General features: G+C 42.7%; 1 protein-coding gene and 1 non-coding gene across 2 annotated transcripts; one reads left to right on the top strand and one right to left on the bottom strand.

Moving 5' to 3' along the window:
• Positions 1 to 654: 654 nt before the first annotated feature.
• Positions 655 to 18,984, bottom strand: Gtf2b (general transcription factor IIB). The gene is given in 7 exon segments (NM_031041.2): positions 655 to 1,048; positions 2,524 to 2,805; positions 3,766 to 3,895; positions 4,028 to 4,174; positions 4,979 to 5,112; positions 13,021 to 13,127; positions 18,959 to 18,984. Coding segments are annotated over 7 exon segments (951 nt in total). The 5' UTR covers positions 18,976 to 18,984; the 3' UTR covers positions 655 to 914.
• Rnu6-503 (RNA, U6 small nuclear 503) lies at positions 9,650 to 9,756 on the top strand. The gene has a single exon (XR_015678741.1). It is a non-coding gene; the product is annotated as a U6 spliceosomal RNA (small nuclear RNA).
• Positions 18,985 to 19,067: the final 83 nt, after the last annotated feature.

The raw sequence follows: 19,067 nt of genomic DNA, 5'->3' as shown, positions 1-19,067 counted from the left end.
GTAAACTGCAGTCTACATTAGTGATGTCTAAGAGGCAAATTACCTATTCCAACTTAAAAAAAAATGGCAAAATTTCATTTTTCTCTTCTAGTGCCTACTAGAAGAGGCCTTAAACAGTGACATGTAAAATAGTTAGCATATTAGCAATGATGTGGACTAAATAATTTCTAAACACTCCGAGGGTCCAGTAATTGGCATATAAATCCCAATAACATAACTAAGAAGAACCAATGACAAGCTGATTCTGTGGAATGATTTATGAACATTCCAATTTAATGTGTTGTTTAATTTTACCACCCTTCCTTCTGACTGGGCTTAGTAAGAACAAGCTTTCCCTAGCTCACAACCCATAGCCTCCTGTGGGCGCGCTCCATGCTCTCACACTGTCATGTGTTGTTTGTGGCTATGCACAAAGTTCCATGTACATTATGAGTGTGACACTTAGTTGCGTCAGCTTATAGCTGGGGTAATCTGTTCACTGAGGTGTTAATAATGGTTCTCAAGCTTCTGCTATTTCTGTGACTTCTAGAATTGAAGAAACTAAATATAACAATGATGGGAAGCGAGACTCTCTCAGCTGTATTACCTACAATGATGTAAAGGATTTATAATTATGTACAAATTTCATAATACTATAACAAAATCTTTGCTTTTAAAATTTTATTTGAGAATTACATATTTTAATATCTTCCAAAATACTGTTTCCTAGATCACTAAAAAAGAAAGCAGAATCAGTAAGAAATTTAAGTCATTAAATATGTCGCACTACTATATACATACAGAAGACTAAGCAATAATACTTAGCTGTGGAATGCGTACCATCTCCTTTTTCCTCATTAAAGGCTCAACCAGCACTGTGTGGCTATGCACAAAGTTCCATGTACATTAAGAGTGTGACACTTAGTTGCCTCAGCTTATAGCTGGGGTAATTTGTCCACTGGGGTGTCAAACTTGAAGTCTGAAGGGAAGAGATCTGGAGCCCGAGGGTAGATCAGTCTGTAGGACTGTCGGATTGTAACATCAGCAACACCAGCAATATCCCCGATTTCTAAAACACAAAACCCAAGACATTTAATGGATCTTCTCCACCTCTTTCAATACCAAGAAGAAAAAACCCCTCTAATTTCACTTTTTAAAATTGATAAGGAAAATACAATCTAACAGGTATGAGCAGGAGGAGTCAAGGTCAATGTAAACAGTGACAGGCCTCTTTAAAGGTATATTAGGAGTACTGAAAGACATATGTGGCAGGGTATTTGATCCCATTGTGAACTCAGTGATTGTGAACTATTTCTAACTATGGTATGGCTGAGCCTTTGACCCTAGAGCTTCCTGTTTACTGTGAACTAACACCTGTGGTGTGGTTCAGGACTACCTAAATAAAAGTCAATCCTAGATCAAGAGGCAGAGCAAGTAAGCAGCAAGCAGGGAGTGGCCAGGAATAAATGGGAAGGAGGATCATTGAGAGGAGGGAATTTAAGACAGCGTGGGAAAGGAACCTTTTCTGCCTAGGATATTAGTGGAGTAGGAAGGTCAGCTGGGTGCTCTCTCTGAACTACCAGGCTTTCACCACAGCATCTGGCTCCTGAGTCCTTGGTAAAATCAAACAGCTTGGATTTCTGTTGTTAAAGATATGTGAAGCAACCCAAGGCATATTCCTGTGGTGACAGACATGCTTACTTTTATCCAGTTTCAGAGCTGAGACAATATACCAACCATGTGCAGAGCCTGGCTTTATCCCGAGCACAGCATAAAAACCATCCTGGGCTACACAGCAAGCTGGAGGCCAGCTTGTGATGGATGAAACCTTGCCTCAAAAAACAACAAAAACCACACAAATGGGGATGAGCCACGAGGCCACATCCCTCTCTGAGGGATGACTGACAATGGTGTCTGGGGAAAGGGGTACCGTTTTCCTCAGTGATGGAACGTAGGTAGGGAGCCCTGCTCATGCCTGCACAAGCCAGGAAACCCATCTTTCCCCCAAGTCCTTCCATACAGAAAATACCCTGGGCTAACGTCATCATTTTTCACTCGAGGGCCCACCCAGGAGTACTTCACTGACCTGCACCTACGAGATGGGTGAACCCGCTCAAGCTCTTCCTCCTAAGAAGCCTGCCTCTATCTACTTTTAATCTGCTCTAACATGGCCTATACCGCATCACCCAGGGAGAGGAACCACTGATATGCTGCAATAAATAGGTCCCTTCACAAAAGACACAAATTAAAGTTTAATTTGGAGAAGGAGACTTGTACACAAGGCTATGCCTGTAAATAATCACTATAAGCTACTGTATTTTACTGTATTTTCTTCAGGGGTCTGCTGTTGTGAGGTGCTGGGACTGAAAACCAGGCTCTCAAGCCTACTCTTGGTGAGTAGGACTATGTCCAATCCTTTTCCCTTATGGGTTAATGTTTCTTCAAGGATCTGAAAAGTTAACCTTTCTCATGGGAGATTAGGAGTAAAACCACTACATTCCCAACCTTGCCATCTCATGGATGACTTCATGTTGAAGATCCTACCTTTCTGTGTTCGCTTCTCAGCTGAAGCCTGGGAGGCCATGTAAATAGCTGCTGCCGCCACAGAGATAGGACTCCTGCCAGGAACCAAGTCCAGCTCCACAGCCTTGCGGGCTATGTGTGTAGCTGCCATCTGCACTTGCTTGGGGAGGCAAAGGTTGGAGCAGAACCTGGACATGAAGTCCCCAGTTGTGATCAGATCCACGCTCGTCTCCAAAGCTTTCAAAATCAGTTTAAAACAACGGCCAATTTCTTTCTTAGAGATTCGAGACACAGCACATATTTCTAAAAGAGAAAATATTCTTAAAATATTTGTAAGACAGTTCATTTTATAATTTTTATTATAAAAATAAAACATTCTGGTTGTAAAAAGAATTCAATCAAGGCTTAAGATGAGGTCATAAATCCCTTCACCAATACTACCTTTGTGGTTTATTACTCAACATTCCATCCTTCCAGAATACAAACTTATCTAGTTCAATTTATACAAAAAAAAGTTCTCCAAGTAATCAACTTCTCTTATCTCCTTATAAGGCAGGCTCTAAGGAGAAGAAAGACAACACTCAGTCTGAAGAATGCAAGTGCATACATGTGCCCTGCAACTGTCTGCGTGCTGTCACAATACAAGCTAACCTGCTATCCATGTTTGGGTTGTTACAGCAAAAAGACATGCGACAGCCACTCCTCTCACTTTGACACAGGAAATTCATGAGATGCTCGTTGGATATGGTGAATGTAGTCCCAACCCGGACCTAGTCAGTGGAGGGCAGTGTATCACAGCAACACGGGAGGAGTCTATCCTGTGCCCGAGTAAACACAAGCTTGACAAAAGCCAGCACTTAATTCAAAGACCTTGGTTTGCACAAAACTGCAAACACTAAGCCTCAAAATAAACAGGAAAAAAAAAATTCCACTGATGTCTTCCAAGACTTGAGCCCCTCAAGTGTGAAACCTGTGCTAGCCATTGTTTTCATCACTGGCTACAGATGTAACTTCAAAAGCCTCTGCAGCATATGTCAGGCCTTCAAACCCATAAAACAGTCACCTGTACTGTGGCCTTACAGGGATTAAAAAGATGCTACCTGCAAAAGCAGCTTGCACAGAAGACTGTCTTGTGCATTTTCTGTCAAAAACCATACAGAGCCACGGTAAGTGGCGTACATGGTCTACTGTACCGAGTACAGCACACTAGCCGTTAAGCCTCAAAGCTGCCTGTCTGAGCTCTTTGGTACAACTGAAGCCTACCTTTAAATGTCCTGGGAACGCCTTCTTGTCTACAAGCGATATACAGACAAGCAGAAGCTATCGCATCATTAGCTCTTCCCTTCAGGCTCTTCTGCTCATATACTTGCTTGAATAAATTATTTGTTCGATCCTTCAAAGCAGAGAAACTAAGTTTAATTAAGTCTAGACCATTTAATTACTTACAGTATCAAAATTTTATGTGTTCATTAAATTATACAAAGTGAATGTCGGAATGTCTTAAAGGAGGTGGACAAGAACTTACAACTATATTGCGTGGGAGGTTGATTCTGTCTGCCATGGTCGTGATCTCCTTGAATGCGTTCATCATAGCTCTATCAGAGCTGCTCATTGTTCTCCGGTTCTGATACTTAGAATTGCCAAATTCATCAAAACTTGCCGCTCCTGTACCCTATCAAAGAAAGAGTTAACCTTGCTCAACCTTTGTGGACGATTTGAACAGACGGCGTCTATGAAGATGTAATGCACAGGCTCTGACTCCATCTGTCCTGGGAGTCTGTCCAGTGGAGCCCCTGGTTCCAACAAAAACTTCCACTAGAACATGCTTTAAAGAAGCTGGTTTCACAGACATTTAAGTAGGTGTCTACCACATATATCCCTATGACTGGCTACGTAGCCTGCAGAGATTCTCCAGCTTGGCCTGCTGCCTGAAGAAAGCTCTAGGATTGCAGTTCGTGCCTATGGTAGCATCATTACTTGGGTCCATCACTGGTTCTCCATCTGGGGTAAACAGATGTTCATATTGGATCTCCTCAGAAAAAAGTCTTACACAACCAGTACAAAGATGGTAACGTTATTTTGTAATAATATGTATACAGGTGCTTGCCTGTGTGTGTGTCTGTGTACCACTGCATGACCGATGCCAAAGGGATCCCCTGGGACCGCAGTGACAGTTTGTGGGCCTCACTGTGGGTGCTGGGATTTAACCCAACTTTTCCAGAAGAGCAGCCAATGCTCTTAATCCCAGCCCAAGTCTGTAATTTTGATTACGAGACTGTAATTTGTTCTTCCCTTCATGATGGGAAAAAATGTTGGCAGACTTTCACAATACTAACACTGGTGAATCTTATTTCCAAGTCAAGGGTCTCCTCTGTGTGACACTTTTAGTGAGTGAATGACACTTTTGCAAAAGTCTTAACTTTCTAGATTGTTATCTAGTCTCCTCTTGACATTTCCTGCTAGGTGGAATTATTACCTTGCCAATCATGGTGGACAAATCTCCATCACTCAGAAGAGGATTCTGAGAGTCTCCAACTCGAGATGGGTCTTTCGTTGCTTTGTCATTGCTGAAAGTTCTCCATTCAGACCCCACATCAATAACCCGGTCCCCTAAGAAGACGAGCACACAGTTACTCACCCAGCTCCCCAGGCTGGCTGATGGTTAGCTTCCTCACGTGGCCACTTGGCGTCAGCTTAGAACCATGTCCTCTTACATGTGTGCTCTGCAGCATTTACCAACTATGCCAGTCCAGGATAAGCTATGTAAACAATGTGCTACCATTCATATCCCAAATCTTACAAGAAAGAACAGTTTAAAGATTGCAGAAAGAAAAAGCCAATATGGTAATCCATGCCTATAATTCTAGCATTTGGGAGGCTGAGGTATAACAGAGACACCAAGGTTACACTGACTATATACATAGGAAGAGCTTGTCTCAAAGATCAAAGCAAAATAATAAAATTATTCTTATGTGACACAAAGAATAATGAAGCCCGGTTTGGTGGTGCAAGCCTTTTATCCCAGCACGCAGGTGGAAGAGGCAGGCCGATATCTGGATCCCCATGAATTCTAGGCTTTGTTTCACAAAAACAAAGACAGACAGACACGACAGAGAGAAACAGAGACAGGGAAAGGCAGAGAATAATTCAGAATAAAAATTTAAAGGCAGAATTTAAAAGGCAGACAGGCATATTTTCTAAGCAAAGAGGCTGTGGCAGGGTATGTGATATCAAAGCACGTGACCTGAACAGTCTCACTGGTATGCTTTAGCAGGAAGAGCTCAAAGTCTGGAAACATCTTTGGAGCAAACAGAGAGCACTGAACACTGAAACACTTGCTGCTCAGTGTGCCAACAGTACAAGTTCTCATTTAGTCCTCAGAGCTCTGTAAACACAGGCACCACCTCTCCAGTACTTTACAAACCAGGTTAGTTAGCCAAAGAGCACACAGCTTGAAATGTGTATCAGGTCCCGACCTATGCCACTGAACTTCCAATGCCACAGGACAGGAGAGGCCTCACCAGGTCCATCTTTGCCAGCCTCTACAGTAAGTCTCTTACTGACGGTCAGTGAGTACAAGGTTTGTAAGTACGAGACCAAGCTGCTGCTTAGCTGTGGAAACTTTATTAAGAAAATTTAGATGGAGGGATGAGGGCATGGTTCAGCAATTCGGGAAACATGTCATTTCACCAGACCTAAATTTGGTTCTCAGCACCCACACCTATTACCAGCTCTAGAGGCTCCACACTCTCTCCACAGGAACTCAACTGCTGTGCACACATCCTGCTACAGATGCATACAAATACATTTTTAAAATAAAAAAAACTTAATTTTTAATTACACTTCCTTATTTTGAATGTGTGTGAGGGTGCGTACATCATACTTGTGGAGAGGTTTGATGACAGTCCTCTCTGACCATGTGGGTTCAGGTGGGTGACTTAGTTTGTCAAAGGTTTGGTGGGAGCCACTCTCATCTGATGAGCTATCCTGATGGCCCCTATTATTTTATTTTTATACCTTATTTCTTCAGCTTTGGTTGCCCCAGTAACTTTACATTTTCAAGGCTATAAAAGCTAAATGAGTAAAGTTTCTAAAAAGCAGCTAGAAGTCCTTGGCGCTGTCTACTCATTGCTACAAACACTAAGAAACTGGCGGGTGTTTACTCTGTTTCCAGGGCAATGAGAGAAGTGTACTCTTGCCCTTAGACTGTAAGTCCCCATGCTCTGCAGCACCTACTCAGTGACAAGGAAAATGGAGGGAAAAGATCACTGCAGTGCAAACCGTGCCAAGTCTTTTACGGAATATAGTAATTAGCACATACACAGAAAAGCAATTATAATCTAAACCTAGGGATGTACTTTAAGACAGTAAGGAAACATAAAATGGAATGATGTGTTAATGAAGGCCTCTATAAATTTGACTTTCTTTGAACTTCAGAGAAGCTGAGAGTAACCAGCATATGGGCTGGACAATCATGTCTGAGTGAGGTGGTGTCCCCACCTGCCTGGTCCACATACACTGAGAACAAGCAGAGAAGGAAGGCATTTTAGTGTGCCAACCTGAAAATGGCTGCAAGGAAGGGCGGGCTTAAGTGAAAGAAATACTATGTAGTTTCTGTGGTCTTGTGCTTTCAGAGTCAATGAGACCAACTTTCCTAGTCAGCAAAATGAAAACAAAAGCATGCACAAATGTGAGGTCTTCACACCAAAGTACCAAATCTGAAAAGGTAAAAAGATCAAATGTCATTTACATATATATAGTTGTAAAGTAAGAACATTTTATGTTTTCAAGCACTCACGGTCATAAGGATGCTGGTTAAGTGTTCTCGGAAGTATAGTGTCACCCCGTGTCTGTTTTTATTTTGTGCCAGGGTCTCACTAAATTGTTGCAGGCTGGCCTGGGACTCATGCTAGCCCAGGCAGGTGTTTAACATTAACCCTGCCTCAGCCTCCCTAGCTGCTGGGATTATGGACCTATGCTACCGGGCCTGGCTAACTAACATCTCAAGGGACAGAACGATGAAGAGGCTTGCAGATATGCTCCCAACATATACTCCATACACACTGGGATTCGATCTGAGAATTTGGAGATCGAGCCATTTTCCTTTTGAAAACACCTTTCACTGAGTGCTCTATACTACTCTTAAATAGAGAAAGTGGACTTTAAAACTAACAAAGATGAGGTGGTCTAGTATATAAGATAAACAGACAAACCCAGCCATGGGCTGTTAGGAACATTTTCCAAATACGTAGACTGATTTAAGTGACACAGTCAGGAATTTGAGCTTTGTACTAAGAAACACTCCCTCTTAGACACAACTGCTCCTGGCAGCATTTATAAGAATCACATTTCCAAGGCAACTCAAAGAGCACAGCAAGAAAGTGTAACTAGTCCAAAATCATGCACATGAGCAGTGATAAGCAGAACTATTCAGCAAAGATCAGAATATATAAAGGGATTGCCACTGAAAACCCAAATGAGGCAGTATTGTAAAAGTTTCCCCGGAAGAAAACTGCAGTTCACAATGTTTTCAAGACGAGAGTGACATACAATAGCCCTAATGTTTAGATACTGTGATCTCTCACTAAGAGAAAGCCTGTGTGTAGTCAGCCTTTGAGAGCAAGAAGTCTACCAGTTAGGAAGCATGTACCCTAAGTATCCTAGAAACAGACACGCCAACTATCCCCGCCTTAAACTGCAGGCTGATTTTTGTAAACTTAGACCAGATAGCTCTCAACAGTAGCACTGACATGGACATAAGCTATCAGTGCAGCCATGTCCATCCCTTATTGGCTTTACTCAAGGTCCACAGAGGAAGTCCTCCCCAGCACGTGTCCCTGTACTGCAGTGCAGAATCCATAAGGAAGAGTGGCATCTAAAGAGCATTTCAGATAATGATAGATATAGATATTGTATATAATATATATTTCTAAAGATAAAAATGTCATCTGTGTATTTTTGAGAAACAATCAGGAATAACCATCAAAAGTCATTCTTCCTAATTTACATCACTCTAGCACCTACCTTTGACCTGGCAACTGGATTTTAGAAGAAAAGGTCAAAATGAGTCATTTCTTTTTCAAACCCACTGGTCTTATTTGCTTTTAGAAAGATGAGTTTAACTTTAGTCATGAACATGACATGACATTAGCTGGAAGTGGACTGCTGACTTTAAGCAACACTACTATGAAATCCCAATTCACAAGGCATGCCATCCATTCTTCTGCCAGCAGAGCTGATGTTTGAACAATGTTTAGTTAAACAAGGTAGGCACTCACTCTGCCACTCAGCTACACTCCCTAGTCTCAACTGTACCTTCTAGCAGATGGGACTGCAACTGCAAATTTAATAATTTGCTGATTATGAATCAACATTCAAGCAGTGTAAAAGGTCAAACTTATGAACAAACCGATGCCCTGAATACTGTACTGCCCTCTACTGTTGGTTCTACAGGGACACAGCCCCACTACTATATGGATTGGGGGCAGGCAGGGACTGCTACACAACTCCGCCTTACTGGCCTGAAAGGGCTGGTAAGGGTCGGTCAGGTGTGGTGAGCGCCCCTCTAAACCCTGGGAGGAGACTAAGGCAAGCCCATCTGAGCGACAGGTCACCAGGGCTATTAGACAGCTCACTTGCTATGAGGCCTTGATTCATAAACACAACGTTCAGACTGTGAGCAGCCATTTAAAGACTTCAGCATGGCTACATACTTGAAAATCATGTGCAGGGGAGTATGGGCAGAACCAAGGGGATTCCTGAGGCTTGCTGACCAGCTGAATAGCAGCAAGCTCTGTGTTTACTAGGAGACCCTGCTTAAGGGCATACGTTGGAAAACAAGGGAGGACTTACCCTCTGCAAGCTTATAAGCATATGCACACATGTACACACCACAGCACACATGTATCAGTGATAAAACAGCTAATGCCAAATCATAGCACTTCTCCATATTTTATAGTTCTAATGAAAGTCAAATAGATGATCATGACACACTGATTCTCACGACAACTGGTTCTCATGACAGAGGGAATGTATCTGCCAAGCTCCCAATCTGAGTGCGTCTAGAGGCTTTCCTCGATAATCCTAGTATACTCTGGTTGGCCTGCTTGGCTCTTGTTTCAACACTTTCAAGCCTCAGGAAAAATAATTGCTCTCTTCTGAAGCACATATACTAACACTGGAACAATACAGAGAAGATTAACATGGCCTCAGTGCAAGGATGGCACACAAATTTGTGAAGGGATCCATATTTTTTTGAGGGTCAGGAAACTGAATGGAGGTGTGTAGAACTGGGGGAACTGGGGATGGCCACTAGAAAGTTCTAGATGCCAGGAAAGCTCCCAGGACCCAATGGGGATGACATCACCTGAAATACCCAACAAAGGGGAGAAAGGATCTGTAGAGACCATATCCAGAGGCTAGGCACAGCACCCGGTTGAGGGTTGGGGCCACCCACCCATCTCAAAAATATTACCTCAGAATTGCTCCTTTCTAAAGGAAATACAGGGACAAAGAGTAGAGCAGAGACTGAAGGAAAGGCCATCCAGAGACTGCCCCACCTGGGGATCCATCCCATATAGACACCAAGCCCAGACACTATTGCTGATGTCAAGAAGGGTATGCTGACAGGAGCTGGTATGGCTGTTTCCTGAGAGGTCCTGCCAGAGCCTGACAAATACAGAGGAGGATGCAGCCAACCATTGGACTGAGCATGGGGACTCCAATAGGGGAATTAGGGAAAGAACTGAAGGAACTGAAGGAGCTAAGGGGGTTTGCGACCCCATAGGAAGAACAACAATATCAACCAACCAGACCTCCCAGAGCTCCCCGGGACTAAACCACCAACCAAGAGTACTTATAGAGAGACTCACGGCTTTAGCTAGATATGTAGCAGAGAATAGCGTTGTCTGGCAGCAATGGAAAGGGAGGCCCTTAGTTCTGTGGACCAAATGCCCCAACACAGGGGGATGCTAGGGCGATGAGGTGAGAGTGGGTGGGTGGGTGGGTAGGGTGGCAACCTCATAGAAGCCGTGGGAAGGGGGAATGGGACAGGGGGGGTTATCGAGGGGAAATGAGGAAGGGGGATAACATTTGAAATGTAAATAAATAAAATAACCAATTAAAAATAAATCCTTGCATCCCTGTTTATCCCCTTTTAAATCAAATATCATATAGAAAACATGAATACACTGAGGTAATGCCATACCTAGTTTATTTTGTTTAATTAAGAAACTTTGCTGTGACCAAACATGCCATGTTAATTCTTTTCTGCCCACGGTCTTCCTGAGTCAGTGTTCTGAAGAGTGCTTACCATGGCCGTGTCTGGACTGTCTACCGTCATGCACAGTGACAGCATCTCTGCATGGCAAACAATGTACTGCTTTACCTAAGCAACAAACTAACTGCTCCACTCTACTGTAAGAAGGTGACACTGGTACAAGGTAGTAATAAACACTACAAACCACTGCGATGTGACTTACATGCCACCAATTGCCCACTGAGCTCCTCCACAACTCAAGTTTACAGGGCTCTGAGTATCAGAGCAAGCCTGTGGTGCCTGCTGCCATAGCTAAGCGGTTAAGGTGATATCAAACACACTGAGGTTGGCCGAGTGCTGCTGTGCATTCAAAGGCTAAACCAGGAGGAGACTCTCATGAACACCAAGTGATTCAGCCTTCTAACCTTGCTCTCCAAGTTAACTGGTCAATAAAAGGCTAATGCCTGTGCCTGGGCAGTAGATAGAAGTAGAAGGGTTTTCAGTTACCTGGCTTGAAAAAAGTCATATTTCAATTGTTCTCAACCACTTGAAAGTGTAAAAGCCAACTTTTATCACGAAAGCCATGTTAAGAACAAGTGTTAATTGTGCGCTGACCCCAGAAACAATGGATCTCAAATTCCCCTAATAACTCTGTATGTTTTAAGATTGCCACTCTAAGCTAATCCGTGGGGGCAAGTCTCAAATCCTCAAAGTGGTAACAACAAACTCCCCAGTGTGGTCTGCAGTAAGCAGCCTTCCTGGTGAAGGCTGTTAAATCACACGGTTGCACAGTACACGCTATCAGCATTGGTTACAGTTGCAAGGCTAAGAGCAATTCCATCCCTAAGTGACTCAAACTGCTCAAGGCTGGGAACACAGCTCAGGGGCAGACTCCTGAGCCTTGACAGCCTTTGTTTTTGGGAAAACAAAGCGACAGAGCTTCACTACTGGCTCTGTTCTCTGGGAGTGCTCACAAGTGTACCTTTTGTGAGTGTGTCTTATGCGCATCCACACTAGTGAGCAAATAAGCAATACAACTGTGGGGCTTGAACCAAGGGGCTGTCACAGTGCCAGGCAACCAAATAGCTCTATCCTTAGACCTAAAAGCAAAATTTTAAGATGTGACAATTTTGAACAATAATCATTTGAATGAGATGATCTAGATCATGATGCCCCGTGCAAGTATTAACAAGTCTTTTTTTAAAGCAAGGCACAGGCTGAGGCTCAATATTACTACTTTGAAATCCACCCTATTCATTTTAAAGAGCATACACGTGGCATAAAAGTTGCATATTATTAGTTATTTAAATGTCTCATACACGCCTTCTACTTCCATTTAAATCTAAGGGCACACGCACTATTGGTCTTTCCACTTCATTTTGGTAAGTTTCCACCTATATTGCACAACACACAGTGGTTAGTTACATACGTGCAATGCTACACGCGATCTCTGCAGGATCTTACTCATTTCTTGTTGTGGTAAATATTAAAAAATGGGTAACCTTTATCCCGCGCTAGTGCCACCACCCGTAGGGCCACATGGCACTGTGGGGTGTCTTTATCTCAGCAGCTCCACGCTGACCTGGAGTCCTCTCAGACCCAGGCAGTCTGAGAGCCGCTCCAGTGTGGCGCCCTGCCTCACTGGTTGAGAGTTAGTTTTAGCATTGGTCGGCCATATGGCACTAACCATAATTTATCTCTGGTTAGTATCTCTCCCTGCAGCTCTCTGTGAACTCTCTGGTTCCTGCTACCAGGTAAAATCAAACTGAACAAACTGCAACCCAACAATCAGATCTGTATGTTAAATTCTCAGTCCACACTGCATCCACACAATAAACTCACAACCGATTGATAAGGATATAAAGTGCCCACATAGATAAGATAAACTGACTATAGAAATCCATCTCTTAAGAAATATTCATAACTACCTAGACCCATTGAAGACCACCCAGATCTGGATCCTCCTTCTCCGTCTGCATCTCGATTCTCTCACTTTTCCTTCTCTCTCACCTCACAAAAACTTTGCCCCCCTCTTATTTTTTTACTGTCCAATTATGGCCATAACCTACCTTGTGCCAGCCATCACCTGCTATAGACATTAACTACAATTTCCATCTCTTTTTTTTTTATTTTACCATAACTGTGACATGTGTGTGGGGTGGGAGCTGTCAAACTCCCACCCATTCATTAAAACTTTGAAAAGTGTACAAAAGCACAGTACTATACATTGCGATTTAAATTAAAACCCCACCACTACTCACCTACAACTAGGCCGCATTCGGGACAGATCATGTCGCCAGCTCTGTAGTCCTCAACTAAAATCGCATCTGGATGATTGGGACATGTGACTCGTGGGAGAGCATCCAAACTACATGCAAACAAAAACAAAAACACGTTTTATATTTCCCAAACTGATATGAAACAAGTCTCTATTGTTCTCTGGTAATAGGCAAGGTACAGATTTTGAAACTCTTGATTAGTATAATAATAACTTACAATACCCTGCACAATTTACACAAAATTACCTGGTTTGTGCTTTTTATTTCTCCTTAGAAAATAACAGTGTTTTCCTGCTTGCTAGCCCCCTTACCGCAGATTCAGCCTGACACACTAAAGCCAACATATGTTTACATGAAAGACAATCAGCTCCGACAGACAGACAGGTGTGGCTGTGATGACCTAAAGGGCTGATGACGTCACTTAGTCCAGTCCAGATCTGAGGAGGTTAGGCTTTAAAAATTACTTTTGCTGACACAGGCCTACAGTCCCAGCACTTTAGGCTGCAGGGGGATTCCTTGAGCCCAGGACTTCCACATAAGCCCAGACAAAAGACTTCACAAGCTAAAAAATAAAAATAAATAAAAAAAATAAAAATAAAAAACCTGAATAACCACACATAGATGAAAACTGGATTCCTATCTCTCACTCTGCACAAACATCAATTCAAAATGGATCAAAGACCTTCATGTACGATCTGAACTCTGAGGCTGTGGAGGTGGTTCAGAGGTCTGAGTACGCACTACTCCTCCAGAAGACCTGGGCTCAGTTCCCAGCACCTACACAGTTGCTCACAACCACCTATAACTCCAGCTCCATGGGATCCGATACCTTCTTCTGGCCTCTGAGGTCACCAAGAACACTCTCAGACACAGTAGTCTTTGAAAAAGAAGCAACAGGGGTTTGATACTTTGAAACACTGAGTGAAAATAGGTAAAGCCACTTCAAGACATGGATACAGCAAGGACTTCCTGAAAAGTATTCTAATAGCACAGGCTGTAATCCAGAACTAAGAGTGACTGAGTGAAAAAAGTAACCAGCATCTCTCTCTACAGCAAAGGAAATAACCAGCAGTCAAGAAACTACGCTACAGGAGGAAAGTCTCTGCCAGTAACATAGGAGTACTGTCCCAAATCTCCATGAACTCCAAACACGCAGTACCAAAACCACAAACCATCCCATCAACAACTGTTCTCTAAAGGTGCAGTACAAACGCCAGTAGACGTTTGACAATACACTCCGGATCTACAGCCACTGGGAAGTGAAACGACAGAGCTCTTCCATGTCACCCTGGACAGAATGGCGGTCTATTAGGGAAGAGAAGATAAATAAGGTGGTGCAGTGGGAAAGAAGGGTTCACACAATTCTGACGGAAGAGAAACTGTGATAGCTGCCATGGCAAACATGATGGCGTTTCCTCAAAGGATAAACCACAGGGCTGGAGAAAGAGCTCAATGGATAGAAGTTGCCAAGCCTGATGACTTGAGTTCAGCCACTGGGACTTTTAAAATGTGAGGGTTTGTATTGTTTTTGTTTCTGTTTTGTTTATTTGTTTTAATGTTGTCTCCTTTCCTTACAAATAGTAACCAGTTCTCTTAACTCCCTGCCTACCCTCCTCCCAGTCCCTTAAAAGGTTTCTCCCAACTGTTCCTCCTTTAGTCCAACAGTCTGCTTAAACAGTCCCAATACTAGCAGCCCCAAACTGTAACTACTGTAGCCTATCTGGTCAGCTCGGCTTCTCCTGGCTCGGCTCTCACCAACTGCCTTTACTTCTTCCTCTTTCTCAGCCTCAGGTGGCTTTTTCATCTCCTGTTCCCAGAAATCCAAGAGGCAACCAACACTAAAGGTCATAGGGTCAAATAGTTCTAACAGCAAAAAATTCATAAAGGGCTAGTTGACTAGCAACTGGGTGTGGGTAGGGGGTCCTTTAAAGGGCTGGGTGCACAAGATAAATCATGCCACAGGCACTCACACAGTAGAGGTTGAAAACCAACTCCCTTGAGTCATTCTCTAACCAGGTTGGAAAAAAGCAGAATCCCACAGGTTGTCCTGACTCACACCTTGGCACATGCCCTTCCTTCCAATAAATAAATGCTATATAATTTTTAAAACCAGAACTATCTAAGACTACTCAATTCCTGGGCAGATACCTAAAGGTTCTAAGTGAGCACACTACAGATACTCACACACCCATGTTTCTGCACAGTAATAATACAGCTTATCAAATGGAATCAGCTTGGAGTAAGGAAATGTGGTGTGGATACACCGCCTGAAAGTCTGAAATTGTTGGAAAGTAGTTGCAACTGGAAAACAGATTAAATGAATAAGCCAGGGTCACAAAAAGGACAGAAATGCTTCTCTTGTGTGTGGAATTTGTTGTATTCAAGTTTACATGTGTGCATACACATATGTAGACATGTTACATATGGATATAAGACTTGATAAAAAGGTGCCAATAAGAGAGAAGGATGTGATTTTAGACAAGGAGGAAAGAGGAGGAGGGAGGGCAGAAGGGAACACTATTTGGAAGAAGTGAACCAGAAAGAAGGTGGAGGTTAGGATAAGTGACTAATAAGATGTAATGATATTACTGTAAGAAACGTAATAATGAAACCCATTATAGCATGCTAATCTAAGAAACTAACAAAAACAACAATATGGCTTCAAAGCCATCGTATTTACTTAAAGTTTATGATATTAGTAACAGTAACATTTTTCTTTTCATTTTTGTCTTAGGCGACTATTGGTCTATAGTCCTGTTGGCTTCAAACTCACTATACAGCCCAGGCTGGTGTCACTAGGAGTGATCCTCTTGCCTCAGCTTCCTGAAGTGGTGAAATCTCAGGGATGTGCCACAAGGCCCAGCTCACATTATCACTTTCTTATTTTATCTCAAACAATAAAAGTTTGAGGAAGTTGGTTAACCTTAAATGATTTGAGAAAACAAACTTTTAAAAGTAACAAAGATGCATAGCAAAAACTTATTTTTCAAAACGGCGAGATCTCTTTTAAAAGTCACTTGTCACGATACAGTAAATGGTTATATATTACAGTCATTGAAAGCACACACCTAAAACACAAAATTAATTGTTCTTATAGTTAACTATGCTTCCGTGGTTTTCGATCAATTTTATCCGGCTAGCTAGTATGATTCAGAATGTTTTAGCAACTACATTGTTTTTTATTCACTTATTCTTAAGGATTTTTTTGTTTTATGTGTGTTTTCCCTGCATGTGTGTGCTGTACTGTCTTAATGGTTAGTTCCCAGGGATGCCCTGGAATTACAGTTACTGTGTGTGTGCAGGTCTTCTGCAAAAGCAACAAGTGCCCTTCCCCACAGGTATCTATCTCTCCAGCTCCCTAACTACCAACAACCAAGTCATATGGGAAGCTGATTTTTAAAAGAATTCACATGTAAACCACCAGACTTATTTGCTTAATTAAAACATATCCTGGAGTTTTCTAATTGGGAAAATGGGAGAGGGCAGACACTGCTTTATACTTGCAGTTGTTCTGTAAATTTGTTAGAGAAAAAGTAAATTATGGAAAGTATACATAAAAATCAAAAAGCTGCTAAAATAAGGGAAATGTTAGCAGAATAAGAGCAATAAACAAAGCAGGAAGTTAACCTAACAGTATGGTAAGGATTAACATAGTCTGGCACTACCAACAAGGCTATCCAGCCAGCTCTGATGGAACAGAACTAAGGTATTCTATCAACTCGAGGCCACCCTAATACTATATAATATATATACATATATATATATATATATATATATATATAAAATACTATATATTATACTATACATAGACTAGAGTGAGGCTGCCTCAAAAGGTAAATAGATAAGTAGATAAGTAAATAGCAGGTCAAGGACTGGGAATGGCGCTCACCGATAACTAACTGTACATAAGAGTTGCAGGGCAGCTTACTCTACAGTCTCAAAAACCAAAGTAGGCAAAGAGGCTGGGGATGTAGCTTAGTGGGAGAATGCTCGCCTAGTATATACAAGTCCTGGTTTCAATCCCTAGCATTTAAGAGAGGGAAACATCAAGAACTCTGCAGTGTGTTTAAATGATACTGCCTTGAACATTATTTTAGTATGGCTTTTTGTCTGCATGTTTGTCTGTGAAGCATGAATATGACTTGGTGCCTACAGAGACAGGAGAAGAGATACCCTGGAATTGGAGTTAGAGTTCATGAGCTTGCTATGTGGGTGCTGGAAATTAAACCCAAGTCCTCTGGAAAAGCAGCCACTGTTCTTAACCATGGAGCCCCTCCCCAGCCCCAAATACATTTTGAAGCTCAATCTACACATCCTGAAAGACAGGCACTATTTTCATTTTAGAGATGGTGGTCAAAGTTACTGAAGTCAGAATAAGTAGTAGGCGTCCCTCGGGACATGTCCTCCTGGAAAATGAACACCAGCCAGTGCCAACGACATACCACCCTCAAGGACAAACTCTCAGGCAAAAATCTACCAGTGACTTCTCTCTACTCACACTGGTGGAAAAACATGATAGTAACAATAATGACAGATTGAAAAGCTGGATGAGGTCCAGGCATATCTGCAATCCCCTAGCTTTCAAGGTGGACAGGAAGATTCTAGACCAGTAACTCAAAAACAAAAACTGGCTGTCCAGAAAAAAATAAATTTCAAGGAAATTTTTAAGGGAAGAAAAGTTTAAAAATTGTAACCAGTGATTTTACAATGTATACTATTCAAACACTACCACTTGTGTTTCAAGAATATAGGAGTTCCTTTTCCATACGGAAAGACAAGCAATGCCTACATAGGAACACACTCAGATTCCACGTCAGCCATGGGAAATTTCAACAGTATTTGGGGAAGCTGAAGGTTCCCATGTCCCTACAAGGAAGCCTTACCTGATAAAACCACACCCAGATGGAATGATTAAATCATAATTAATCTAATTAAACCATAATCAGTAAACAAGAGTGTCCATGGCTTCCACACATGAAGTTGAAGCGGCTTCCTATGCCCACCTCCCACTTTTTATAATAAACCGCAGACTTGGAGGTTCCCAGAATGGGCCGAGGTTTTGGTGAATAATGGCTTCCTGTGGTGACGTTTAGCAACTCCACACAGAGTAACCACTTCAGAAAAAAAGTGCCAGTAGTGAAGAACTTAATTTGATACTTTCTGTACATTCTGTGTTAACTGGAGACCAGTGGAATGATAATCACAAATAGGTATACTAGGCACTGGAAAGGTCAACATGCTAGCATGACTCAGTTTACACATATGCCAATATACTAATATGTACCTCATAGTGGTTACAAGAGATATATAATTAGGGTCTGCAAAGCATTTTGCAGGTCACAAGATTAAAGGCCGTCTCTGAGGACACAACACGCATTTCCTGTAGATATTAAGTGCACTGCGTTTTAAAAATACATTTAAAATGACTTCCAGCATATGTAATTAATTTTCTGCAGACAGCATCTCCTTCGGAGTATGCAATGATACTTTTCGGGGTGGGGACGGGGGTGGGATCTTTTAGGAGAATGAATCAAGTCTCCGTATGTGCTTTCATTTCCACTTCTCGGGGGAGCCACTGAGCTGGCGACCCTTTCCACCAGACAACCAATGTTGACGTTTCTCAACTTTGTGGCTGTCAGATCGACAGGGTCCTGGAACGTCGCTTCCCCAGCTTTTGGAAAGGCGGTTTCGGACCCTCAGACCGGATGGGCCATAAGGGAGGAAATACACAGAAAACATTAACATGACACAAAGACGGTTGGAGGGTCCGACCGAGACGGAGGTCGGGGCCGTGCCGATCCGCAGGGACAAGCCCGGGGGGCGATGACTCAGGCGGACAAGGGACGCCCGTGGCGGCCTTCTGGAGGAGCCTCGGCCCCGCGATCCCCATCTCCACTCGCTCGGAGGCCGTTGCACTCACCGGCTGGTCGACGCCATCTTCAAGGCTCCGCCAACAGCTCCGTCCAAAGCAGGAAGCAGCACTGGCTCTTAGACGCCCCGAGCCGGGATTTTATGTGCGAGTCACTCGC

This window comes from Rattus norvegicus, chromosome 2, assembly GCF_021556685.1.
Source record: "Rattus norvegicus strain SHRSP/BbbUtx chromosome 2, alternate assembly SHRSP_T2T, whole genome shotgun sequence".
In the NCBI taxonomy this organism is placed as follows: domain Eukaryota; kingdom Metazoa; phylum Chordata; class Mammalia; order Rodentia; family Muridae; genus Rattus; species Rattus norvegicus.
This window is presented reverse-complemented; position numbering and strand designations above follow the sequence as displayed.